This window comes from Python bivittatus, unplaced genomic scaffold (genome assembly GCF_059951505.1).
Source record: "Python bivittatus isolate LINGU-HERP-01145 unplaced genomic scaffold, Pbiv_v1 ctg000260_np1212, whole genome shotgun sequence".
Lineage (NCBI taxonomy): Eukaryota > Metazoa > Chordata > Lepidosauria > Squamata > Pythonidae > Python > Python bivittatus.
The window spans coordinates 2,316,695-2,344,612 of record NW_028277055.1 but is presented as its reverse complement, the minus strand read 5'-3'; the positions used below and the strand labels follow the sequence as shown (position 1 = coordinate 2,344,612).

Here is a 27,918-nt window from a genome sequence, read left to right as displayed (position 1 = left end):
AAAAGGTGAGGCACCAATGGTGGTTTCGGTTTAATCTTAAAGGAAGGAACACAAAAATTAAAACGACGTGTGAGGAAGACAAAGGGAAGGGGAGAAGAGATTGTTGAGATCCCCTTGCAGGAACAGAGAGAAGCCATCTTCTTTCGTGGGCTTCTGTGTTTGCTACCCGTTCCTTCTATACCACGCAGGTCACGTTGACAGCTGCTTTGGAAAGGCCCAGAGAGGAAGCTGGGCCAGCAGAAACCAGAGCAGTGATCTCTCTGCTCGTCTGCAGGACAGTACAAGTCAGTGGCCTGAGAGGAGGTGAGCCGCAGCAACAGCCAACCTACCTGCCCACCCGCAGCCCCTTGTGTTATCTGGCGCAGAAGGAAGCTGAAATGCAGTAGCACATGGAGGATGTGAGATGGTCAAGTAGGCTGCCATACTTCCTACTACAAATGTGTGCAGAACCTAATTTAGCCAAACAAACACTCCTCTTCAAGAAAGAAACCAGCAGAAAGGGGAAGAAAAGGTGAGCCGGGATTCCCTTTATTTGCTGTTAGGTTTTACTTGCAAAGTTTTTTTTTTTTTAATGGAAGCATTTAAAAATGGTATCTGCGCACACGTGTAGTCCGTTCAGTGGAACAACTCATTTCACCATCTCAGAATCTGACCGCTGCTTTCTAGTTTTACAGCAAGATTGGGCATGAGTTTTTCCCCCGTCCATTAGCACCTCTGAGTGCAAGTCAGACAGCTGCAGAAGCAATTCCTTTGAAACGGGCAACGCAAATGAGCTTGAAAAGAATGCTTTCTGTTTTCTGGACAAGGACAGGAGGCTCCTCTGAACGTGCTCAAGACAAACTTCTCCTCTTCCTCCACCACTTGACTTTTTACCTGTGTGAAGAGGAACCTGTCCGAAGCTCACAAATCAGGCTTTGTTTGAGAGGTCCCTGCAATCTGGAGATGAAGGGAGGTGGGTGAGCCATCCTCTGCTCATGGGGGGAAGTGCACGAAGAGGCAAGGCCTCTTCCTCTGCCCAAGCCACACATCCCTGAACTGGGTGGCTCTGCTTTGCCACGCCGCTGCCTCACTCATGTCACCTCCGTGAGTTCAGCTTCAGGGAAGAAGAGCCGATTTTACAGAAAGCACTGACAATGGTGGCTGCAATACCAAGCATGGGGCAAAAGGGGGGGTTGCAGCTCGCAAGCATCTCGGTTTAGCTGCCAAAACGCAGTGAAACCTCAAAATGGGTTGTGGCATGTTGGGTAAGCCTGTCCCTGTCCCATCAGAAAAGCCGGGAGGGGAAAGGGAGAGATTTGTCCTAGTCCTGGGTCTCAGGACTCTTCTTACTGCTGTTGCCGACTGCAAAGGTCGGCATAGGACAGGGAGAAGGAAGGGCACAAAGTCCGCACACAGAACAGATGCTAGGGTGGCACACGAGACAAGACTAGCCCTTCACCAAAAGAGAAGAAAGGAAAAAAAAATGCTCCTTTTGAAGTTGCATCCCGTCCCTGGCCGTCAGTCCTATGATGAGCCCACAGGGATAACTACTGGAGCAAGGGAGAAGAGGAGGAGAAACACTGCTGCTGTTCAACAGCACATTGCTCTGAGGCAGAAGCCTGATCCAGGAGAAGACAAGAGACAATGGACTCAGGGGACGACACAGAAAGGGGGAGGCGGGGGGCACAATTCTGGCAACGTGGCACACACCGAAACCCAGCTTGCCCTAGCTTGATGTGACAGGTCAGGAACACAAGCTGGCAGAGCAGGCTAGGAACAGCCATTGTCTGAGCACCCGAAGTACTGCCTAGGCTGTAAGAGGAGTTGACAGGGACTTTACTCTAGCGAGGTGCAGTGGCTGGAGCCACTGTGAGTCCACTCCCCTGAGCCACCACTTTCTCCTTGTAACAATAAAACAAAAAGGATTCCATGGGTCACGGATAAAGGCAGCACAGATGAGAGGGTGGAACACAACAAAGTAGTCCATAACACGCAACATGGAGTGATTCTGGGCACGGTGGGGCCTCTCCACTGCTTTATCACTCCAGTCAGTGCAGGGACTGGTGGAGCAGCCACCACGGCCACAGGCTACATCTGGGGGACTGACTGTGGCTCTCCGACACAAGACAACTCTTCCTCTTTTTTGCTGATGGAAGTTCGGAGGAGAGTTTATGGTACAGAGCGTGGCAGGCTGATAGCCTTACGTGGAGCAGAAACAGATTTGTTGCCTTGCCAGGCCAGAGAAAGCTGAGCCCGCCTGCACCACTACGATGGTTCCAGTGAAATAGGAAGTGGGACGGGTTGAGCATCATTGGGGGGGAGGCAAATACTGGAATAGCCAGAACACCATCTCTTAATACCTTTTGCTTTAAGCCTCTGGCTACCATGCAGTTCTTTGCCACAGCAGGCAGTTTATGTTTAGATTTTGGGGGAGGGAGTGGGGGTGGGGGGGAAAGAGACAGAAAAGGAGAGGAGAGAATAGGGAAATACTGAAAGGTGATCAAAATAATAATCTGCAAGGTTAGGATCTCAGCTGTACCTTAAAACCGCTTGGTACCTTCACTTGGTACCTCAGCACCCTCCCCTCACGTTGCACAGGAGGGGGGGACAGTGCAGGCAGGAGGGGAAGGCTCGAGAAAGGAGACGGACTGACTGGTGTGGAGGTGGATTGCCATGGCTTCCAATTGCAGCCAACAGGTCAAGGGTTCAAGATCAAAGCTGGTGACCTCTGTCTCCTCTCCCTGCAACAGTCTTGAGTAGATCGGCTTAAATCCTGGGCAACAGCTTCTCAATGAAGTCTTTCACAGCCATCATCTCCTGCACAGATTGAAGAGGAGGGGGAAATGTTTTTTGTTTTTTTTTAACTTCCTGAGGCCAAGCTAGAGAGAGGGACCTACCCAAGAAGCACGGACGCTTCCCTTCCTGCCCCCCCAAGTCCTAGGATACCCAAAACATTATCAGTAAAAACTCAGTATGTACACTTAGAGACCTTGAGGCTGTTCTACACCACAAGGGGGGCCCAGAAACTTTAAGAAAAACATCTCAGACATGGAAACAGGTTATTTTAGGAATATTCCCTCCCCATCAGTTGCTATCCCAGAAACGTTCAGCAAACCTTTGGTGACACATGTTCAAGGAAGTTTGTAGCAATTTTAATATACACATGATTTTACTGCCACTGACCAAGAATGCTTGCTTTGCAGAGTTAGTGTTTTAAATATACACATATCCCGCTACCATAAATCTCTGCAGACATTCGCAGCAGCCTAACACAGAGCACAAGCTCAGCCTATCAGCCACCTGAGATGTGGCTTTTCTTAGAAAGCTGTAGTGTATATTATGTAAGAATGGCTTCCTTCCATACAGGGCAGTGTTTCTCAATCTTATCAAGGTTAAGATGTGTGGACTTCAACTCCCAGAATTCCCCAGCCAGCATGGCTGGCTGGGGAATTCTGGGAGTTGAAGTCCACACATCTTAACGTTGCTAAGGTTGAGAAACACTGATATAGAGAGACCACTGCAAAGAAGGCCCCGCTTCCAGCTGCTGCCAGCCGAAACTCTGAAGATCCAAGATCTAGGAACAGAACTTGCCAGGCAAAATAAAGTACCTTAACCCCAAACTCTCAGCGTGCATCTTTTTGCAATCAGACCCCAACTACGGGAAGCAGAATGACTACCGACCAACCTGAGGGCAAGAGTTGTGCATCACTCTTGGGTAGGTTCTGAACTGGACTCTATGAGGATTCACCACCCCCTTCAGCTTCTCTGCGGTGAGAGCTCCAAAGCGCACAGGGATCATGGGATCCATCTCACCATGGCACTGCAGGATGGGAATATCTTTGTTCACACCATTATTTGCTGCCTGCAATCAAAATGAGGGGGAAAATGGCAAAGTCAGTCATGAATCAGCCAGGAACAGATGGAAAGGTAGCATCTTGGATGATCACTGCAAAGGACTGGTTCTATCCAACAGACCAGTGTTTTTCAACCTTGGCAACTTTAAGACATGTGGACTTCAACTCCCAGAATTCCCCAGCCAGCATGGCTGGCTGGGGAATTCTAGGAGTTAAAGTCCACATCTCTTAAAGTTGCCACGGTTAAGAAACACTGCAACAGGCACTGGCTTTTTCTACAAACCAGCCCAGCCTGCGTCTCTCCACCCTCTCCCCAGTTCCAAAAGAGAGGTGAGGCCACATACCTGAGGAAAGGTCCTGTGCAGGGGCAGCCAGCAGCTGAGGGCCACGATGCCAGCCAACTGGTGGGAGCAAGTGAGTGCTGTGTAGAGGGAGAGCGCGCCACCCTGAAGCACAGCCACATCAGAAAACTGGTCAGAGCTCTTCTTCCACCAAAACACCCCTCCCCACACCAATCTATTGCCAACTTAGCCATCTCCTCCCCCAGCGCTGCCCCCCACCACATCACAGCAAGGATCACTGTCCCCAAAGACAGGCTTCAAGGAACCCTTCCCTTCCAATTAATTGCTTTACAGAATGAATCTCAGCACCGGGAAAAAAAAAAAAATTTAACTGCCTGCAAGTTGAACCTTTTTATACACACGTTGAATGAGATTATTTGACATGAGACCGTTCGCTAAAAGAGAAAACGGAGAATAAATAAGAAAGATGCTGAAAATCCACTCCAAAAGTCCTGCTCTATCCTTAGCTTAAAAGAGCTTGGCAGACGCTACCCCAAAATTTAAATGCCTGTCTCTCAGGAACTTAAGAACTAGAAACATGTTTTATCTTTTTATGACCTAAGTGCATAATCCATGGACCACCAGAACTTAAATACAGCTCCAAATTCCTCCCAACCTCATTGATTCTGCTGCCAGATTTCCTCCCACTCAGCAATTCATTATCAGCATATTGTATCTTGCATCCATTATTACTATTTTTCCTCTACCTGGGAATAAGAAGAAATTTAAGGGGAAGGATAGTGGGTACATGAGAAAGAATTGCGGGGGGAGTTCTCAATTTAATTTTGAACTTAGGTATCAACTGAGAGTTGAAGCGTGTGCTTGTGTTAGAATTGTACAACTCCATTCATTAATTAACGTAACTATTACATTATTGCAATGTAATCGTTGAGATGTTCTCCTCTTTTTATCTTTTTTGGGTGGCCCTGCCTCTTTTGCAGCATGGCCATTCAGATACCGGTGTGACCCTTGGCCTAACAAAGCCGTGCACGTCCCCTTTCCAGTAAAGGAGGATTCAAAATAAGGGCTCCTGGAGCAGGTTTGGGCTCTCAGAAAATCTCGCTTTCTTCACACTTCTGGTGCAACTATGCAGTCAAGACAGACATCCTAAAGGAAGCTGGTCATCTCCATTCCCTGTCCAGGGGGCTTCGCAGGTGGCCCAGAAGCCAGCCTTGAGGTCTCTACTCCCAGCCAGCACACAGACCTGCCTCCTCCACACCCCATCAACTCCCACCTGCGAAAAGCCTCCCAAGATGATCCGGTTGGCTGGGATCCCATTTTTTATTTCGTGTTCAATTACAGCTTTAACTGGAATGCAAAAAGAAAGAAAGAGACATTCAGGTTGGCAGCAAGGTAACACAGACTTGGAACCGGTCATGAAGCAAACAGGTCTGCTAGTATGGAATCATGGCATGGTCTGCTTCACTAGAAATGCTTCCTTTTTGACTTTTAAAACTAAAACCGAAGGAGCTACAGAGTCAGCGCTCAAAGGAAAGGACAGAGGTGCGTGTAAACCAGCAGCATGCTGTGAAAAACCGTGGGAGATGGCTGTGGGGGTTGCAAAAGTCCGCATTAGCACTGGCTCTGGAATTAGCATTCGTGGAATTAGCTCTGGAATTAGCATTAGCTCTGGAGTTTGCCACAGGAAGGAGGCGAGTTAAAAGGACTATGCAGGGTAGAACTCTGCCTCTCTTCTTCAGCCAGCTTTGAAGAACGGGAACTTCTCTGGCCACACTAAGTTGTGGAACTCCCTGCTATGGGAGGCTACAATATTTCCTCTGACAGTTTTTTGCCAGCTGGTGAAGCCCTTACTCCAGGGTTCCTCAACCTTAGCAACTTTAAGATGTGTGGACTTCAACTCCCAGAATTCCCCATCCAGCCATGCTGGGTGGGGAATTCTGGGAATTGAAGTCCACCCATCTTAAAGTTGCTAAGGTTGAGGAACCCTGCCTTACCTAGAAGGCATTTCTCTCACAGAGTAGATACATTTCATTTGATGCTTTTACTTTAGCTCCTTTTACCTGCCTATTGGGTAACTCTTCTTTCCCTTGCAGTTGTTACTGCGCAACATATTAATTCTTGTTCACTGCAGCGAGCAACATAATGAGAGGGATTGTTTTATGTGAATACACAAAATAAGCAAGCAGAGAGTGGGAAAGTGCCAGATGTGCAAGAGTTCCTTGATCTTGATTCTCCTCCTCTCTTTCCTGCTAGCATCAACCTTTAAATGTCTCTTCCGTAGTTTGGGGGGACAATGACATGGTTTCCTGGAGAATGGCCCAGATTCTATCTTCTCGTCTCCATCTTAGATCTGGGAAAGACCCCAGTTAGGAGAAGCCTTTCACCAAACCTGGGGTGCTCCAGATGTGTGGCCTACAGCCAAGGTGCAGGGTAGAGGCAGACTGTTTTAAAGAATCACAGGTACCATGTGGCAGGCAGTTTTCTTTTGGGAGCCAGGGACTGAACCTTTTACAATTTATTTACTTTTTTCCTGGGCTCCAAGGGCAGCGGGAGATACTGGAACATCACTACCAGTATTATTACCATAATGTTGGCCCCTTCTTTAGGGAGGGGCACTTATGGGACTGATCTTTGTTTAAAAAAAAAATGAAGGCAGCTCATTAAATGCATTAGAAACTTAAGACACCTATTTTGTATCATTCCATGTGCATACAGAAAAAAAAAATCACATTAAATTTAGGCAGCATAATCGGCAAGTGACGCAGGGTCCACAAAAAGGAGGCTGTGGGAAGTCACTAGGATCATCTGAATTGCCCAACCTGGGTGTACATTATTTTGGGATAAGAGCCTGACATAACGAAGGCAACTTTTGTTCTAAAAGCAAGGTTACATGCGCACCAAGACAAGTTGGATTCCCTCCAGCCCAAGGCTTCATTCTGTTTTCTGTTCAGATTTATGATCTGCATGTCTGCACATTCCCAAGGACTGCCTACGTTATTCAAAAGGTAGCCTCCAGAGTCCCAGTGTTCCCTCTGCACCCAGCTGGAGAATCTTGACATCTGGCTTCTGCGATATTCAAGAAGTTGAATTTTTCGGGCCATTTCACTGGCTTTACTTTTTGCATAAATCAGGCAGTAACTGCCAAAGCAGAAGGGGCTCACAGCGTTCCTTATAGCCCTGGGGAAGGACCCCAACCACCTTCCTTGGTTTCCAAGCACTGGCAATTACGAGTGAAAGAAATATGGGCTGACTTTGGAGATCCCCAAGAAAACACCTCTCTTACTGTTCTCAGCAGCTCTTTTAATTCCGTTTTCATCTTCTGGTGCATCTGGACTTAGCCCCATTAAATCAAACCTGAAATGGGGGGAAAAAGGGAAAGTCAGCCACTGTCCTGATCGTCTAAGATGCTAACCTAAGGCCAGGTAAGTAAGCTGATTGGAGGCACAGCATTGTGGGGCAGTGGTAACTTGGCTATACCACATGGAACTCCAGCAGCAGCATTTGGAAACGGGCAAAATTCCATCTACCTCTCAGCATCTCCCAGCTGTCTGCTGATCTGATTTCTGTCCCACCGGAGCTTAAAAAGAGGCATCGGCTGACCAAATCTCTTCTACTTCTGGGTGAATACATGCCAGTCTATGACTGTAATCAAGATTGATCTGATTTGGTGTGTGTGAGTAGGATTCATGTCATTGCCCAGAATGGAAGATAAGAGCTACAACTTTCCCCCAGGTATTCTGCATGCCCTGCAGACATGCTACGATTGTAGCTCCCACCCCCCCACACCCAATTCCCCAGCTGGCTCTGTCCCACGGTCACAATATATTTGGAGGGCAGCAGTTTGGGGAAAGCTGAATTGGAAACTTTATGGCCTTGAAAAAAGGCCAAGAAAACTAGTGAAAAATCCAATACATAGAACTCTGCTAAGATGATTACAAGGCCGTGTACAGACTGGCTGTATTCACACCACACACTGTGAATACTTCCACAGTAAATTCCATGTTTTTCTCCAAATTTCCACCAACCTCTTAGCTTACTGCCTTCACCTTTTCCTTCACCACTTCACCTGGGTCTTTCCTCATTGTTCCTAGGGGCAGTTCCTAGATCAGGAGAAGGGTTTAGCTGTTAATAATCCAAGGAATATTGTTTAGTACTAACCAGGAGGGCATAACCATCTTCATGTTGAGAGTGACAGGGATCCTGGGTCTGCAAAGAGAGAGGTGAGATGGACTAAAATTCTAGCAGCACCACAGGTCAGAAGGCTAAGGAACCAGAAATGATGCAGAAATATCAAACTTAAAAAAAAAACACCACCAAGGTTCTTGGAATTCTTCAAAGCTGTGCGCTAAGTCAAATCTACACATGTGCACACAGCATCAGGGCTCCAGTCTAGATCTGCCCCATAAAACTGGCAGCTGGAAAGACCCTCTGCAGTCTTTTCCCCAGGTCAGGTTTGTAAGACAACAGAAAGCAAAGCCGCTCTGCTTGTCCCCTCTCTATTCCACTCAGAGTCCCTGCTCGCTCAAGCAGTGTTTGGTGTGGTTGCCTAGTAAGCTATCCTGGGATCTGACCATTTGGGGACTGACTTGATCCTGGGCTTGCGCTTTTGCTAGGAAACAGCTGAGAAACACACCGCCATTTCTTTCTTTTGACCCTGCCATCAGCACCACTGGCTTCAGGGCTGGGGAACATCTGCCTATTGACCATTGCTGAAGCTCAAGCAACAGGACCGGCAGCAAGTTGCCCACTTGGAATCAGCCACAGAATGAGCTGGAAGAACCACCGAGGCAGTTTTCTAAGGTAAGGAGAAGAGCATCGAGAAAAGCAAGAGGTTGGTGGCAGGTTCAAGGCACAGCTCTGGACACTTTCCAGTGGCAATCTCCCATATTTACTAACAGTGTATGTGAGGATGAAGCAGCACTGTGCAGTCCCTTTGGAGCCCCCAACATATTCTGGCCTTGCTGTTTGCCTGTTCAGGACCAGGAGGTATTCAGGTGGGAAATGCATTCCTGCTCACTATCTTGCACATCAACTCCCTGTCCATTTCAGCAGATGAATCTCCATCTTGGTTGCTAACAAGGTCTCACATTTGGAATTCTGTACATGGCCAGAGAGCTGGGGCTCAGTTGGGGCTTTGTGACTGTCTGTATTCAAGACCCCTAGTCGCTGTTAACGGGGAGGAGAAAACAATGTCAAAACGTACAACTTCAGGCAATCATACAGAATAAACCAATTATTAATGAGACTCCTTGGCACAAATTACATCACCCCCTGCACACACTTCCAGCCAATGAGCTCAAGCCTAAAGAAGTTCGGAGGAGGTAAATTCTTTTTTTTCAGTCTATTAAGGAAGCAGGAGTGAAAAAATGGGGGGGGGGTTTCGAGAAAAAGGCTACAGGATCAAAGGGGAGATAGCAAGAGCTACAGCTCAGTATTTTAGCCCCTAGCCTAAGCATTAGCTTGCCGGCTTCTAAGACCCACACATCTGGAGCAGTAGAGAAGCATCACTTATAGCTGGGAAAACCTAACAGATCAGAGTGACGTGCGATAAAGCAGATACTGGAAGTATATGCCAATTTCTGAGCTATGGAATGCCTCGGCTCCAATTCTCTGCTTACAACCTGCCATCCTCTCACTTGCTGATGCTGTTCTCTCCTGATCTGGCAGCACCCTTTTCACATAGCAACATCTAGCCCTGCCCACTATCAATCTTTCCATCTTTGGGTTAAGATAATGCTAGGAGCCCTAGTATATTGCAGGGTTATGGCGAATGAATCTCCTGGTAGTCTTTTACTGCTTTTTAGGTAGTGGTGGGTACAAACATCTATCATTATTATTAGTATTATATAGCCGCCCATTCTGGGCAATATTAGGTTATTGCATTTCTTGTAATGAAGGTTATGTTGATCGCACGCTGCCCTGAAAGCCATGGAATGAAGTGCAGACATATTTTACTTAGAAACAGGGGTGGGCAACTCTTTTCAGTCTAGAAGCTGCACTCCATCTTTCTGCCCTGCCCAAGAGCCGCAAAAGGTGTGGCCAGCGATAGCAGAACATTGCAAAACAGGTGCTTTTATGTTTCCAGAGGTTTTCATCCCTCGGTGGGAAAATCAGCAAATTGGGGATGAAGTTCAGCGTCTTTAAGCTTGCATTCTAACAAAGAACAGTGGCAATGGTGTACTTACGCGTGAGGGCAAATGTATTTCACGTAAGGGAGCCGGATGGAAGACAGAGCATCAGCCCAGCTGTGCCTGAAGGGGGAAGGCAAAAGAAAGCAAATCAGATCACCCTCCAACATAAAAATGAAAAGGTGAACCTTTTTTGCTGCCCCAACCCCACAGGCTCATTCTGTCCCAAAAAAAAAGGGCAGTTGTGAATGCGCCCACAGCTGCCAATTGCGATAAGCATCTGTGTGTGGTTTTCCCAAAGAGTCAAAATAATTCCCAAACTCTGCATCAGTGAGAACAGCCTGGTAAGCGAGGTTAGCACTATCCTCATATCACTGCCACATTCAGACATCTGAGCTCCCCCGAACCCGCATGAATATGCAGGAAGATTGACGCATATACTTTTTAAAAAAAAAAATTCAGAGACTGCAGTATCCTCCAAGCAAATCTGAATTAAAAGTTGGCATGTTCTGCTCAACAAAGATTCCACTGGATGGGTTCCACCCTGTTCTGGAAAGGCAACCAATCCTCCCAATTGTTTATACCAGGAATATACAATCTAATCCCCTTCAAGCATTATAAATGTCATGTCCTATCAGCATGGCCAGTGGCAAGTAATTCTGGAAGTTATCATCCAAAACATCTCTGGCTTATTCCTCTTGCTAGCCTTGCTCAGTTGCTTATACCCTACATGTCTCTCTCAGCCTGGCACAGCAGCACTGTGATGGAAAGAGCTATTTCTGATTTCTTGGGGAGAAGACCTGCAAGAAGGGCCCACTAAAAGGCCAGGTTAGGAGTGTGGTGGACCATTCCGGAAACAGAATACATTCTGTTAATTGAATGGTGGGATTTACATCTTGCCCTTTTGCCGATGGATGGTATCCAAGGATTTACTGGTATAATGAAAATCATAGGCTTAAGTCCTCAGAGGACTCAGAAGGGCCCTTGAGTGAAACCTTGGAGACGTGTTTCCTTCAGTACAGATCCAGAGGCAAGTGACTCTTGAGGACAGGGTTGCAATTCAGTCTCCTGATCTCTAGGACAACCCATGTAGGAATATTACCAGAAGATGCAGATCCTGTTTTTGGAATGAGGGTGGGTTTAAGGGCAAAAATAGGAAACTGCTGTATGGGGGGTTGATTTGAGATTAATTTTTTGTAGCTAGAGTGATATACAGGAGGAGATGGAATCAGTCTGCTTCCCATAAGACTCCTGCTCCCCTTCTCTTAATCTTTAAGAGTAATCTTTAAACAAACCATCAAACAAAAATGCTGCAAAAATGCATCCATTTTTAAATCAAATTGGCTTGTTGGGAAGCTGCATTGGCCCACAATTGCTAACTCCTGCACCAGATGGACCAACAGCTTCCTAAATTCTTTCCTATACAAAACTAGATTCTAAACTCAGAAGTTATCTTCATTTCAGCACCTTCTCGTTCCAGTCCTGCTCCTGTAAACATCCTGCTCCCCATGTTGGCTACAAGACTGACATTTCACACTTACTCCCAGCACCTGATCTCTCCAATCCAGGGTTGTGAAATGGAGAGAGATTTTTGCTTCCCCCACCAGCACAGCTGTACAGCCCAGATTTCTCCAATACTCACCCTGTGTCACCAAGCCCATGCAAAAAAATGACCTGCCAAATCAAGCAGAAAATAAGCACATTAGCCAGCTCAGCAAGTGAGAAAGTGCTAGCAAGGCTAATCAGGAAGCGTTCTGTGAGGTCAATTAGTGGCAAAACAAAAACAGGTTATGGAGAAGGGAAGAAGCAGGAAGCACCCAACCTAAGGTGGTTAGGACAAGATGAAAATGGAGAAGATGCATGTGACTGAATCCATTTGTGACCAAGTTACCATCCCATCATGATGCCTTCCCCCCACCAAGAAGATGATTCACTGGAAAAAATATGCAAATATATCTGTCCCATTTTGATTACATTTCACTAAATGAGGAAAGGTCCCTCATCTGGAATTTCCATGCCTAGGTAAGAAACCTTTCTCCCTACCTGGCACCAGCTGGGCCAAATCTATTGCCATCTGTGAGTTAATCTGACAGGCTGCTATCACCTGCTTCTCCCCAACTCCTTCCTAGTTCGTTCTGATTTTCCACTCCTGTCCACCAAAGCAAGTTATAAAATGATTTTACCAGAGCAAGAGCACAGAATTCAGCTCCCTGATAAATGAAGCTTCTACTATTATAGAGAACACATTCCCTATAGACTATGGAAGGGTACACAGAAGCAGTGGGCAGTGCCTGATGAAATCCCAGAAGGCAAAGGAGCCATTTCCAGGAACCCTTAGAGAGTCATCAAGCTTTACTCATGGCACAGATGTTGAGATCTGGTTTAGTTCAAGTCAGTAAGGAAAACATTCAATTTTTAATGTAAAACTAATTTTGGGGACTCTATGTTTGTGGCAGAAAAGCAAAAACGTTTATATCTTATAGGGTCCACCTCCCCATCCTTGGTCACAAATCCATGTTAGAAAACCGTCTACTGCCTGAGTTTCATCCTTCATATAATCCACTCCTTCTCTTATCACTGTTCTTTGCCAAAGACATTTCAAATTCTATAACCACTTTTCCCCACCATCTCTGATCAACATATATTATCAACCAATACATATCTGAACAAAATATCTCAACATTTCAGTATTTCTCAATTGAATTCCACAGTATATGGAAGTTGGCACTTTGATAATTCAAAATTCCAAGAGTTCTAATAGCCCCAGAACATTGAGCACCTCCAAAATTTCATACCCATTCCCTCCTACTTTTCTACCAGTTGCTACATACACTAAAATTATAACTCCCTTTTAAGTGTGTTATGTGTATTTGCATAATATCCTAGAAAAGAATACAGGTAGTCCTTGACCTATGACCACAATAAGGACCGGAAAATTCATCGTTAAGTGGTGTGGTCATTAAACAAGGCATCACATGACTGCACCCAATTTTACAACATTTTTTTGCAGCAGTCTTTAAGTGAATCATGTGGTTCCCCATTGATTTTGCTTGTCGGAAGCCAGCTGGGAAGGTTGCAAATATTGATCACATGACCCTGGGATGCTGCAATCGTCATAAATACAAGCCAGTTGCCAAGCACCCAAGTACTGATCATGTGACCGCAGGGATGTTGCCATGGTTGTAAGTGCAAGGACTGGTTGTACGTCACTCTTTTCAGTGCTGTCGTAACTTTGAACAACATTTGAAACGAATGGTTGTAAGTCAAGGACTAGCTGTATGGGTGTCCCAGTGCTGGAATTGTACTGCTGAATTTGAGACTTAACTGGTCAAATTCAGGATTCATGAATCTGTGGTATCTGCTCAATAGCCACACAAGTGCAGAATATGATACAGCGTACAGGGTTTACCATATAAGCATCTCGGACCACTTAGTTTTGGAGAGGCTAATTGCTAATTCCTAAGACCAAGAAAAATTAAAATGAAGGATCTGCTGACTGGATAGCACTAACAGAAGTCAGGAAGACGCAGCTTCAGTGCCAAGAGCACCTCCATGGCTAGGTTCCCATCCCCACACTCCTCAGGCTAGATTCTGGAAGCAGAATTATATAAAAGAAGCCAATCTTGGGAAACACATTCGATCTTCATATTTGTCCTAGCTGACTTCAGATCTTGGTGAAGGGGAAAGTAACATTCTCTCTTCCTCTCACAGAGGCAAGCAATATATTTTAGGCGAGATTGGATGGCACAAGTGCAGGCAAGGCCAGCAATGAGACTGAGGATTAAAGTAGTTTTGGAGCTGTGTGGTGTCAGTTCACTGCTACAGCATTACCAAGCGCAATGGTTCACCACAGCAGCCCCACAACTGGAGGAGGGGAGGGGAAGAAGCAAGTTTTAGTCAATTATTACCTAATTAGTACAAGAGAACAGCACTGAGGGCAACACAGTAGGATACAGTTGGACTAATTACCTGCCAGAGGCAACGGAGTTGTTTTTGCACAGGTCCTACACAAACAACATTTTACAGTTTATTGGAAAGGAATGAAACTGATTTGATCTCCTTCTGTAGCCCCCGCCCCCAGGCCTTCACAAAAGCTGATACCAAATTCTTATCACCACCACTACCTCCTTTTCCTAAACAGTCTCCCCATAATGGGGAGAACAGCCCCTTTGCCTTCAGTGTCAGCAGAGAGGATGGGCTAGAGGAGAAAAACGCATTAATTCCCTAAGCTTTCTGGATCCCAACAGATGGTAAGCCCAAAACAGCATGTCCTTACCGCTGCAGTCTCCCGCTCTGTCCCTGAAACGGTCACAGCATCAGCAAGGAGGGGGACAGACATGTTGTTACCGCACATACAACTATAACAGTTCGCACCTACAGAAGACAAGAAACACACAGTTGATTAATTTATTTAAATCAGCCTCCTACAGCCTGATGTCTTCAAATGCTGGCTGGGAATTTTGGGAGCAGAATGCCTCTTGCTGGCATGTTAAATACTTAATTTACACATAATTTTTAATGTAAGAAATACTCCACAGCACTTACCTTTTAGGAATTGAGAGTGGTGCTGTAAAGTAAATCACTTTAGGATCCAGAAGATTAACAGCTTCCTATCAAGTCCCTGGAAGTTCACCCTCAAACTCCTTCAGTTTATGCTTGGTCCATAAATAATGAGGGACAGAAGTTTGCTTTTTTAAAATGTATTTTTATTTTTTCATTTCTAATGAAATCCAGCATTTTCTGAGTAACAATTGTAACCCAGAACATTCATGTTTAAAGAGTGCCTTTGGCTGATAGAGCAGAAAATATAAGTTGCAGTCAACTACTCTGAAGAAGGTGCTGGTCTAGAAAACGTGTTTCACAAAGCCCCAACATAGCTCATAGCAAAATCCAGCCCAGCTTTGAAAATATTTTATATTTCTCATAACAGTATGTTTCAAAAAGTTCACAAGGATACTATTAAAACTCTTGAACAATTTCTAATGCTAAAAAGAGAACTGTGCTACCTAGACTAGAAGCAAAATTTGAACAGATGCACCTAATGTTCAAAACCTGAAAATGTTTTAAAGCCCCATCCAGTTGGGGCAATAAGACTTTCCCTTATACAGGAATATTAAATATAAAATGAAAAGCACTCCAAGGTGTCTCAGTTTTCGCTGCAACTGGACAATGACCTACATGCTGGGATTAAGATTAGTCATAGGTATTAAACATTACATGTTCAGCATATTTAGATTAGCTTTCCCATATTAGTACCCTTACCGGTATGTGGTTGAGAACTATATCTGTTGAAGTCCAACTGGCAGCTTCAGACTGGGAAACATTTCTCTAAACAAATTATTCATTTGCTGAATTGCTCCCAAGGCCACTTTTTTTTTTAAATTGTATTTTATTAAAGGTTATTTTTCCACTTCCTGTATGTATCTATAAACTGTAAATAAACTATACGTAGAAAGAAAAGTGAATGAGAATATAGTCTCAAAAGATAAAAATTCAAAACATAGCTAGCTGCACTTAGAAATATATCTTTAGAATAACCTTGTTTTCTGGTATATAAATATATATGTAGATCAGTGTTTCTCAACCTTGGCAACTTTAAGATGTGGAGTCCTTGGGGTTCTCTGAGCTTGGTTGTTTCCTTGCAAACGTTTCGTTATCCAGCTAGGTAACATCTTCAGTGCTAGAATGGAATGGGATTTGCTCTCTGTTTATATACTGTGGCATGCCCTGCCAGTGCTGGTGGGGGTGGGGGTTTTGTTTGGGTTTCTAATTTACTGTTGTTTCCTCTGCTGATGAGGATATCTGGGAAGGGTAGCGTGTTGTTGTTTTCTTCCTCTCTGGTGAATTTTATTCCTCTGAAGATGTTGTTGATGGTTTCATGTGTCTTCTCTAGGTGTTCCTTTTTTATTATAACAAAGGTGTCATCTACATACCAGATCCATACTTTAGGTTGTACAGTGGGGCAAAAAAGTATTTAGTCAGCTACCAATTGTGCAAGTTCTCCCACTTAAAAAGATGAGAGAGGCCTGTAATTTTCATCATAGGTATACCTCAACTATGAGAGACAAAATGGGGGAAAAAATCCAGAAAATCACATTGTCTGATTTTTAAAGACTTTATTTGCAAATCATGGTGGAAAATAAGTATTTGGTCACAAGCAAGATGTCTGGCTCTCACAGACCTGTAACTACTTCTTTAAGAGGCTCCTCTGTCCTCCACTCGTTACCTGTAGTAATGGCACCTGTCTGACCTTGTTATCAGTATAAAAGACACCTGTCCACAACCTCAAACAGTCACACTCCAAACTCCACTATGGCCAAGACCAAAGAGCTGTCGAAGGACACCAGAAACAAAATTGTAAACCTGCACCAGGCTGGGAAGACTGAATCTGCAATAGGCAAGCAGCTTGGTGTGAAGAAATCAACTGTGGGAGCAATAATTAGAAAATGGAAGACATACAAGACCACTGATAATCTCCCTCGATCTGGGGCTCCACGCAAGATCTCACCCCGTGGGGTCAAAATGATCAGAAGAACGGTGAGCAAAAATCCCAGAACCACATGGGGGGACCTAGTGAATGACCTGCAGAGAGCTGGGACCAAAGTAACAAAGGCTACCATCAGTAACACACTACGCCGCCAGGGACTCAAATCCTGCAGTGCCAGACATGTCCCCCTGCTTAAGCCAGTACGTGTCCGGGCCCGTCTGAAGTTTGCTAGAGAGCATTTGGATGATCCAGAAGAGGATTGGGAGAATGTCATATGGTCAGATGAAACCAAAGTAGAACGTTTTGGTCTAAACTCAACTCATCGTGTTTGGAGGAGAGAGAATGCTGAGTTGCATCCAAAGAACACCATACCTACTGTGAAGCATGGGGGTGGAAACATCATGCTTTGGGGCTGTTTTTCTGCAAAGGGACCAGGACGACTGATCCGTGTAAAGGAAAGAATGAATGGGGCCATGTATCGTGAGATTTTGAGTGAACACCTCCTTCCATCAGCAAGGGCATTGAAGATGAAACGTGGCTGGGTCTTTCAGCATGACAATGATCCCAAACACACCACCTGGGCAACGAAGGAGTGGCTTCGTAAGAAGCATTTCAAGGTCCTGGAGTGGCCTAGCCAGTCTCCAGATCTCAACCCCATGGAAAACCTTTGGAGGGAGTTGAAAGTCTGTGTTGGCCAGCGACAGCCCCAAAACATCACTGCTCTAGAGGAGATCTGCATGGAGGAATGGGCCAAAATACCAGCAACAGTGTGTGAAAACCTTGTGAAGACTTACAGAAAACGTTTGACCTCTGTCATTGCCAACAAAGTATTGAGATGAACTTTTCATATTGACCAAATACTTATTTTCCACCATGATTTGCAAATAAAGTCTTTAAAAATCAGACAATGTGATTTTCTGGATTTCCCCCCCCCCATTTTGTCTCTCATAGTTGAGGTATACCTATGTTGAAAATTACAGGCCTCTCTCATCTTTTTAAGTGGGAGAACTTGCACAATTGGTGGCTGACTAAATACTTTTTTGCCCCACTGTATGTGTGAAAGTGCTATAGTTTCTAGGCGTTGCATTACAATCTCTGCTATGAGTCCTGGAGACAGTGGTGATCCCATGGGTGTGCCTCTGATTTGTTGGTATATTTGTCCATCAAACTGAAAGTAGGTAGTGAGGCAGAGGTTGATGAGGTCCATGATTCTGGATATTTCGATCTGGGTGTATTTGGTTATGTCGGGTGTGTTGTGTAGTACTGCTGATATGGATTCTTTTGCTACTTCTGGGTTTATGTATGTAAAGAGTGCTGTGACATCAAAACAAAAAACAAAAAAAGAAACCCAAGTCTATCAGAAGGCAACCCACACTAATCAAGGACTCCATTACCAAAGTAACAACCCAACCTCCCACAAGAGGAGCTGCATAAGAACATTATTCAAACAAGCACAAATGCATTGCAGCAACCCAGAACAGCAGAAAAAGGAAACAGACCACCTATACAACATCTTCCAACAAAATGGATATCCACGCAACTTTATCGAATAGTGCCTGACTGCTCAACCTACTACAACACAACCAACACAAGCTATGAAAAGGATAACACTGCCATACATCAGAAACGTCTCAGAAACAACCAACAGATTGTTACAACCACATGGCATCTCCATAGCACACAAACCAACTAAAGCCCTCCAAAACATCGTAAGCAAACCAAAACATCCAGTAGCCCAAGAAGAAAAAACAGGAGTCATCTACAACATACAGTGTAAGGACTGTAACAACCACTATGTAGGACAGACAGGCAGAAGGCTTGCAGAGCGCATCCACGAGCACCAACTAGCAGTCAGAAGACATGATCAAAACTCCTGACACATGGACAGACTTAGCCATACTTTCAACTGGGAAACTGTCAGCATCCTAGACCAAGCTAAATCCAAAAATGTGAGGGAATTTTTGGAAGCTTGGTATTCAGACAAGGCAGCCATCAACAGGCACATAGAGATAAACAACATCTATACACTATTCAAAAGAGACAATAAAAAGGAAGACAAAAGACTAGAACATCTCCTCACCAGCAATCATCACCCAGATAAGCAGAGATTAACACCAAGATTATCACCAGACATACAATCAAGCAGTAAACAATACCCTAATCAAGGAACTACCAGAGGGAAAAAATAAAACAAAAACCCCACCCACACCCCCACCAGCACTGGCAGGGCATGCCACAGTATATAAACAGGGAGCAAACCCCATTCCATTCTAGCATTGAAGATGTTACCTGGCTGGGTAACGAAACATTTGCAAGAAAACGACCAAGCTCAGAGAACCCCAAGGACTCCACAGTTCAACCCTGAGCTACACATATTTGCTTCTATTGGTACTTTAAGATGTGTGGATTTCAACTCCCAGAATTGGTTGCCAAATGTTAGCTAATGGTTCCCTCTTCCCAAATTTATCTTAGAATCCCAAGCTCATCCAAATGTTTTCAACTGCTCTTTCAACTGTTACTATAGCTTATTTCAGTTATGGTTGTAAAAACCCCACAGAGTATCAGACAGGAAGAACTTTTATCTTTAATGGGAGATAAACAGGAAAAGGAGAATAGCATGCTCGGTAGTAAAAAAAGAAAAAAAAACCCACTGAATTTTAAACTGGCTAATTTCATTTAATTTTATGCACAGTCCCAGACCAATAAAACACAAATGCAAAATTTAAAATACAGGAAAAAAACAAACCTGAAATAATAAAGAGAAGAAGATATCACTCAGGTTCTGCAAGCCATAGCTATTCCAAGAATAGGCAGCACACATACCTAATACTTTGCCTTCTATTTTCCCCACAACAACCACCCTGTGAGGTGGGTTGGGCTGAGCAAGAGGGACTAGCCCAAAGTCACCCAGCCAGCTTTCATGCCTAAAGAGGCCTGGAAGTCACATTGCATTCCTTATGTGAAATATAAAGTGCAAAGAGCCAGCATGCTGGCAGCATTTACCTCCATTGCTCCCCAAAGTATCATGAACTGCAATGGAAAATTCACCATAAGTGACACTTCCAGAATTTTAGTTAAGTTACCTGTTCCAGAAGATAAATGAATCCTTTGGCTTGTGAAAGTCTAACAAATTTATTGTGACTTCCTGACAAAAAATAGCAATCCGAGTGGCCCATATTCCAGAAGCCTAAATATTCTACATCTAAACTAAACACTGACCATCTTTTAAAGAAAAAAGCCTACACATAGTATTTTTTCCTGCACCAAACTTTGCCTTTAGCTAGCAGTGGTAATCAGATTAGATAAACTAGTAGCATTAGTTTCCCTGTTGCAAAAATTCCAGTTGATGAACAAGCTAAGGCAGCCTTTGGAAAAAAGAAAGAAAAGCATTTTGCAAGTTTTTAGCATAAGCTCTTCCATCCACACAAAGGGACATCTATGACACAGGCAGCCTAAAAGACCAACTTTCCTCCAGTTTGGAAATATTTTCCTCCCCGATTCTTTCTTAGCCATTCACCCAGTCGCCCATGAGATACAATGAAGCTCTGTTTAGTATTAAAGTAATTCCATTTACAGTATATTCTTGGGTTTCTTTTGCTGGGACATTTTGCTCACACTGTTTTAATAAAGCCTTCCCCAACTTGGCACACTTCAATTGCACTGGGACTGACGCTCCCAGAGAATGACATGCTAGCTGGGAATTTGGGGAGCTGTAGTCCCAGCATGTCTGCACAGTGCCACATTCAAGAAGCTACCTTAGCATTTCAGCAGATTTAAGAAGAAGAAATGGAGCAAAGTCCATCACAATACAAAATGTCATAGATCTGGCAGGAATAGGCAATCTGGTGCCTTCAATAGATTTTGGAGTATTACAGCCATCAGCCCAGTGAGTAGAGTCAACAGTAGGCTTTGATAGTTACACTTGTCCACACCTGAAATAATAGTTTTAAAAAGGCAAACTAATAGAAAATACAAATTTCTCTCAATTTTTGGGTGGCCTCTTTGGATGCTAATGACATGAGCTCCAGCAATATCTTGTCTCTGTGATACAAATTCTCTCCCTCAAATATCATTTAAGCAGTACATGATTACTAATCAATTGGTTTGAAGCAGAATGGAAGTTTTATACATACAGTATGAATGAAAATAAATTAGTACCTTCTTCAACAGCCTCATCTTTTCTCAGATCAACAGGATATTGCTAAAGAGCTTTTGTACGCAAAACATGAATGTACAACTCTCAATAATGCTTTCACTTTTTGGATATTGCATCTCAATGAACTTGACATCTTTGTGAAAAGCTATTTCATGCTCTGAAACCAATACCAAACTAGGTGCTACATTATCCCCTAACTCACTTGCCACCTCTGAGTTAAGATTTTACCCCACATTGAACAAAGGCTCTTATCAGTGTCCCACAAAGGACCTTGAGAAACATGAAGGACACAAGAGGGAGTCATTTACTTAGGACAAACTGCAGCTTAAGGACTGTTCATTTAAGCATCCCAACAACTGAAAGGTTAAAACAAACTTTTCTCTTCTCCCATGTCCACCAAGTAAAGGGCACAGCTATTTATATAATTTGTGATAACAATGCAGGGACATGAAGAAGTCATGGTATCTTCCTTATCACCACAGCTCTACTACTGATGTAGCTGATTGTAAGGAAAAAAACAGTACTATCTACTGTACATGGCTTGATCAGAAAGGTCATTTTCTTCCTAACATCAGAAAGTCTTCTGTAACTTGTGTCTTGCAGTGCAGTCATACCACACTCTGGCTCTATTGCTGCTAGCAATCAGGAGAGAAAGATATCAAAGCCAGGAAAACAACACTGGAACAGAAAACCCAGAAACTAGAAAAACTATCTAAAAATCTCCCTTCCCATGTTAATTAAAATCAAAATCCTAGTCTTCCAGGTTTGCAGAAGAAATCCCAGTTTCAGTTCCCTCTGCAATGCAAAGCAACATTGCTAGAAACAGACTAAGCAAGAGAATGCTTCATTTAGTACCGATGACATTCTTCACTTGGATCTTCCACCAGCCAGCTTCCCCTTCCAATGTTCCTTACCTTTATTGTCTGCCCAAATCCTTTTCCATTACAGTATAGACCCACAGAAAATTCAAACTACAAAAACAATTTTTAAGATAGAAGTAACTTCTTAGGCAGCTTGTCCATATATCCAATTTGCATCATGTATTCTATTTACAGGGTTTGGGCATTTCTCAATTGCAAGTTCAAATTTCAGTTTAGGAAGACATCCATCACCACAACACAATAAGATCATTTTTTGAACCACCTCTGGCTGCTTGTTCTAGCTATAATATGGATGGCAAGGTGAGAGGGAGTATGAGAGATTCACTAGGTGGTTCCTTGGCTAGGTCTACTCTGATTTTAAGTGCTATCACCAATCTCAAAGTAGATATCAAAAATATGTCAGTCAAGCAATCCACATATTGTTGAACATCCTTTGGAAGAAGGGGAGATTTCATAAGCCAATTGGCCAAAATCTTGACCTTCCCACTGATGGTTCCAATATAGGCCATTGGTGCATCTATGAGATGCTTTTGATATTTGTTGCCAGACACATGCTGGAGAACAGGATCTACCAAGCTTTGTTTTACCCTGTGTAATCATTCTAGAAGAGAGCCAGTTTGGTGTAGTGGTTAAGGCATCAAGCTAGAAACCAGGAGACCATATATTCTAGTCCCGCCTTAGGCACAAAGCCAGCTGGGTGACCTTGGATCAATCTCTCTCAGCCCTAGGAAGGAGGCAATGGCAAACCACTTCCAAAAATCCTTGCCAAGAAAACTGAAGAGACTAGTCCAGGCAGTTACCTGAAGTCAAAAACTGACTCAAAGGCAATAACAACATTTCTATAGTTTAGCCACAAATTAAAAAGGAAGTTATGATGAACTCATTTAAGGAAAAACCCTACACAAATGTTAAGAGCACTTGATTCTGCTGAGAAACAATTATCTTAATTATGTCTGATTTTATGCTAGATAACTATCCTAATATGTCTATTACTGGGTTGACAAGAAGCTGAGAAGGCTGGGGTACAAAATGGCAGGTATGTCCACCATCTCATAGATAAGGAACCATAATGTTTTTCTCGCTTCTATTCCATGCCATGGCCTAATTTACAAAAGACAGCACAGGAAGTAACAAGTTTAATAACTAAACTTTGACAAGTCAGAAAAATGTCCAGATTCCAGGACATCGATACATCAAAAATTAAAACAATGACAACTCAGGGTATTTGTTCCAATCTATAAATAGCTAGCTGGGTACCAATATAAAATGTTCAGTAATATTTTTCCCAGGTTCTGCACATTATACCAGATTGAATTGCTATCCCTCTCTTTTCCTTCTGGTCCGTGACTGTAAATTCAAATCAATCAATCAGTTCCTGATCCAAATCACACACAATACCAGTACAGGTAATCCCCAGTTTAACAATGAGTTCCGTTCCCAAGGTCTGTGCTTAAGTCAAATTTATATGTAAGCCGGAACAGTATAATTGTATAATACTGTATAAGTAGTATTGCATAATGAACTTGAACTATTGTGTATTTAACATGAATCATTGTGTATTTAACTCAAATTCTGCTACAACTGTCTCCATTCTTAACTATGGGTCATCTGTAACCCAGGCTGTACATCCGTAACTACCTGTATCTGAATGTTGGGTAAAAGGAGAACCTAGCTTGAATTTAAGACACGGCACAGTGCTTTAACAAAGAATTCCCAACATCAGTGAAACTAGTTTTCTTACTAGGGGACTGGAAAGTAACCAGTATAATTTTTAAAAAGGATCTACTAACTTACAACTAACAAAACTAGCTGCTGTCTAAATTATTGGTGGAAAGGCTGAATACAGGCTTCATCAGAGGCTTATATTTAAGTCAACAAAAAAGATAAGCCAAGAAAGATTAAGAGCATTTGTTAAAAGATTAGGAAAAGACATGAGAAATATTTATAAAATATTGAATATTGAATAGACATCTCTTTGGGGCCACAAGAAAGTTTATCAGCAGTTAATTCAGCACACAATAGAGAAAGAACTTGATAAAGCATTTTAAATTAAGCTTATGAAATATGTTACCACAAACTGAAGCATCAGTCACTAATTGGCATGGTTTTTTAAAGGGATTAAATTCATGTTCAAAGGCAGTAAAGAATTTCCATCACACTCAGTTTGTGAGCTTCTGGAGCAATTTGGTTAGCCATAGTTAAAAACAAAAAACTTGGAACTTGGCATTAACTACCTTCCTTTATTAGAATGAGAATCAAATGAGCTAAAAAACAAATATAATTCTCTACCCAACTTTGCACGAAGAGTGAAGCAGTTCAAAATGGTGAATGGAATTTCAGCTGCATTCTCTGTTAACAAAGGGAAGCTATGCAATATTAATAATATTTATGTACTCAGAAATGACATTTCTCAGAGTTGAGCTTGCTACAAAGCCCCAATGAGCTCCTAATCAAAGGAATTCTAAAGCAACAATATCATTTCTTCATTCTAGCTAAAATAATGAGTGAGCAAGCTTTCAATGAACCTGAAAGCTAGCTTGTTAGTTTACGATATTTTAACTGGCCATAATAGAGGTACTATATTACTGATATTTTTTTCCTAAGAAGCTACCTATATTTTTATGCTGCTAATATATATCCATTTTTCTATCATCAAAAAGGTGTTATCAGTTAATGTTTCCTTGAAACTGTGGTGAGTTAAAAACCCTTTTGGACATAAACTGAGACTGATTTTTAACTTTAACTATAATCAAAGATAAATAATTTTAAAATGGACATCTCTTCCTCTGGCCCTTTTAACAGGTAAAAAAAATCATTGTAAGACATAAGTCAACAAATTTAAAGTTGCTGCTTATAACAGAACCTGGTATCACGAATCAACTGATACCATAAGTTGCTTGATTCCCCAATCTTGTTTTTTGGGAACAGAAAGAGAAACAAACAAATTCTTCCTCCCTTAGACTTTCCCCAAACATGGGTATGTCACCATATATCTCCAACCTTTTGCCTGTTCAAGATAAAAAAAAAAAATACAAAGCATTTCTTAATAAAAAGATCTCACCCATAGATGGGAATAAATGCTTCCATTGGGTTCGGTGTTACACAAGCTGAGGAACATCTGTAACTGAATACCAGATGCTGGCAACACACAAACGTGCAGATCCTCCATATATATGGTTTAACTGACTGCCACTAAAGATATAGTGCCAATTTAGAGAGATCATAGTCCCATTTGCCAAGGCTATTTCCATACAACCCTTACGAAAAACATGGTGTCATTCATGTCTGAACAAAATCAAAGACTAATTCTATTATAAACAATATGATTCACTTAATGGCTATACTACAACTACAAAGTAGTGGTCTGACATATGAATCCAACAATAAAAAAAACTTAAGCACCAAAGTAAGAAGTTCAGAAAATTTCAAACTGACACATTTTAGAATTTAAATATCTATATTTAAGAACAACTTACAACCAGAACTATTATTTCTGTCTTTGACTAAAAGAACATCAGCTGGATATTTTTTTAAAAAAGCATCACCATCCAAATGCTTATCCTAATTTGTGTGTGTGTGTGTGTGTGTGTATATCTTTATTATATTAGTTGCAAGCATTGTTGGGTATTATTATTCAAGCAGGTTACATGTGTTTGTTAAATAATAAACTGATTTTCCTAAGAAAAAGGTAAATATAACTAATGTTATTCATCTTACAGGTAGTCCTCAACTTACAACCACAATAGGGACTGGAAAATCTGTTGTTAAGTGGTGCGGTCATTAAGCAAAGCATCATGTGACAGCACCCGATTTCACAACATTTTTGCAGCAGTTGTTAAGTGAATCATGTGGTCGTTAAGCGAATCACATGGTTCCCCCATTGATTTTACTTGTCAGAAGCTGGCTGGGAAGGTCGCAAATGGTGATCACACAACCCCAGGGTGCTGCAACCATTGTAAAATACATGCCAGTTGCCAAGCACCTGAATTTTGATCATGTCACTGTGGGGATGCTGCAATGGTTGTAAGTGCGAGGATTGGTCACAAGTCGCTTTTTCAGCTGTCATAACTTCGAACAGTCACTAATGAATGGTTGTAAGTCGAGGATTACCTGTATTACACAGGTTGTACCGTATGTTTACACAAAATGTGTGACTAGCCATTATTTTTATATCTTGTCTCATGAGATCTGGAGATATCAAATATTTGCATACTTTTTGTGATGGCCTAGTAAAGGCACACAGCAATTACTATAAATCTGATTTCTGCTTACAAACTCACAAACGATATACATGTCTCTCCTGGAAGGCTGCTCTATGGCTTTCTTAATAAAAGCTCTTCCTATAGTCCCATAACTTTAGAAGTGCTTCTGTGATGAAATTCTTTTTCTTTTAATACTCTCGTGCACTGCCCTTCAGGCATCATAATAGCCCAAGACAAAACATACACTAACCACTCAGTGCTGTGTATCAATTATAATCGTTTATGCACATCAGAAATCCAATGACTTTCACCTGAAAACTCCTTGCGAGCCACAACCATTTTCACCTCCCTGTTCTCTTAGAATTACCAGTTGCAAGAAGGAAGTGGGCTGCCTTGTTCCATTTCAAAGAAAAGTTTAACGCATAAGTGAAGTTTGGAGAAAAAAAACCCTCGCAAATTCCAGGAATCCTCCTTCTACACAACTCTCGGCACTGTGAGAATTCAACCTTCCTTTACCTGGGCCGTCTACCCCTCCCCTAGTGCCTGGCTCTCCATCACTCTTCTGCCCTCTCTGGCGCTCTTAGACGGTGTTCATTCAACGTGCTTTGCCTCATTACGGAATAAACCCACCTTCTCGGTTTGCACAACGCGCCCAACAAATCGATGGGCTGTGCCCCAAATTAATTCGCCCCGCTTAAAGCCCACCCAAAGTAGCGCCCAGCGCAAGGGCAGCCACTGTGTTTATAAGTGGCCTGTTTGGGGCTGTCTTGTGAAGATAATCTGGATGCTCACTCGGGATAACCAAAAGAAGAAAACGATTCGACCCCCTCTTCCTCTTCCTCAGTTTCCCAATCTTCGGACACTCTTCTGCCCCCTCCGCACGTCTCACCTGAGCACAGAGAATCGGGGAGCTCGAAAGCTTGCACACCTTCACCTGCCCAGGCGCGGATGATCCTATAAAGGTATCCCCCGCCGATCCCCACCCCCATCCCCTCCCACCCCCAGGGGCATCACGGCCAGGGCTGCCCCGTATTTCCGCGCCAGGCCTCCTCGCGGCCCCTTCCCTGCATCCAGGGACGCCTCCTCCCTCGTCCCTCAGGCCACTCCCCCTCAACCGCCACACACGGCCCTGGGGGGCAGCCTGCCCCGCCCCCTTCCCAATATCCCCTTCCCTTTCCTCCTCAATTTCAGGCAGGAGAGGGGCGCGGCCGCATCACGAACCTCCCTCCCTCCCATCGACCGCCCCACCCGCCCTCACCTCTTTCTTCTCGTCTCCGTCTCTTCCGACCCGGCTTCTGACTGAGGACTCAGCCAGGCTCGAGCTCTCGCTCTCACTCTCTCCCCGCACCGCTCCGGAACTTCCGCCACCACCAGCCCGCGCTAGGCAAGTGGGCGGGCCCACCTTAAGCATCAGCCCCGCCGGAAGGAGATTGTGACGCTCTACCCGGGCTTGTACGGAAACCGGAAAAGGGGGAAGCAGCCGCCAGGGGCGCAGCCATCTTGCGGCGAGCCTTCGTGCCCGTACTTTCCCCCCGCCCACCCGCCCCGCGGTTTCTCCCACGCTGTTCGGCGGTGTCCTCATTCTTTCGGAGCTGTGTCGCCGCCACCACCGCGAAAGGCGTTTTTTTCCACCTGCGTTGGCAACGGATTGTGGAGATAATAGCTGCTAGTTTTAATTGCGTATCCATCATTGCGATGGTAAACAGCAGCGTTGGCGTGACTGATTGTTATTTTTGCGATCCAGCGAGGAGCGCCGGGGGCTGTTTGTCAGACTTAATCATAACATCCACATAACTGATGCACTGCGAGGAGGACAGGATGTCCTGTCTTGCAATCCCCAGTGGCATTTATCTAATAACTGACGGCGTTGGCAGGCCGGGTTCAGACTTTTAAGATTCTGAAGCTCTGCATCAGTTTTTTTCAACCTTG

The 27,918-nt window shown here is 43.6% G+C and overlaps 1 protein-coding gene across 3 annotated transcripts; it reads right to left on the bottom strand.

Annotated features, from left to right (window-relative positions):
- Nucleotides 1-17: 17 nt before the first annotated feature.
- On the bottom strand, nt 18-27,384 carry LYPLA2 (lysophospholipase 2). Of its 3 annotated transcripts, none has more exons than XM_007430508.3 (10): nt 27,248-27,384; nt 14,540-14,637; nt 11,906-11,937; nt 10,321-10,386; nt 8,294-8,341; nt 7,419-7,489; nt 5,409-5,482; nt 4,178-4,279; nt 3,665-3,841; nt 18-2,796 (listed from the first exon to the last, which is right to left on the bottom strand). In XM_007430508.3, the coding sequence occupies exons 2-10, from the start codon at nt 14,615-14,617 to the stop codon at nt 2,746-2,748; spliced, it is 699 nt and encodes a 232-aa protein (XP_007430570.1). In that variant the 5' UTR covers nt 14,618-14,637; nt 27,248-27,384; the 3' UTR covers nt 18-2,745. The 3 variants fall into 3 exon arrangements, with proteins under 3 accessions (XP_007430570.1, XP_007430571.2, XP_025023892.1); XM_007430509.4 differs by lacking the exon at nt 27,248-27,384 and adding an exon at nt 26,879-27,025; XM_025168124.2 differs by lacking the exons at nt 14,540-14,637; nt 27,248-27,384 and adding an exon at nt 14,233-14,280.
- Nucleotides 27,385-27,918: the final 534 nt, after the last annotated feature.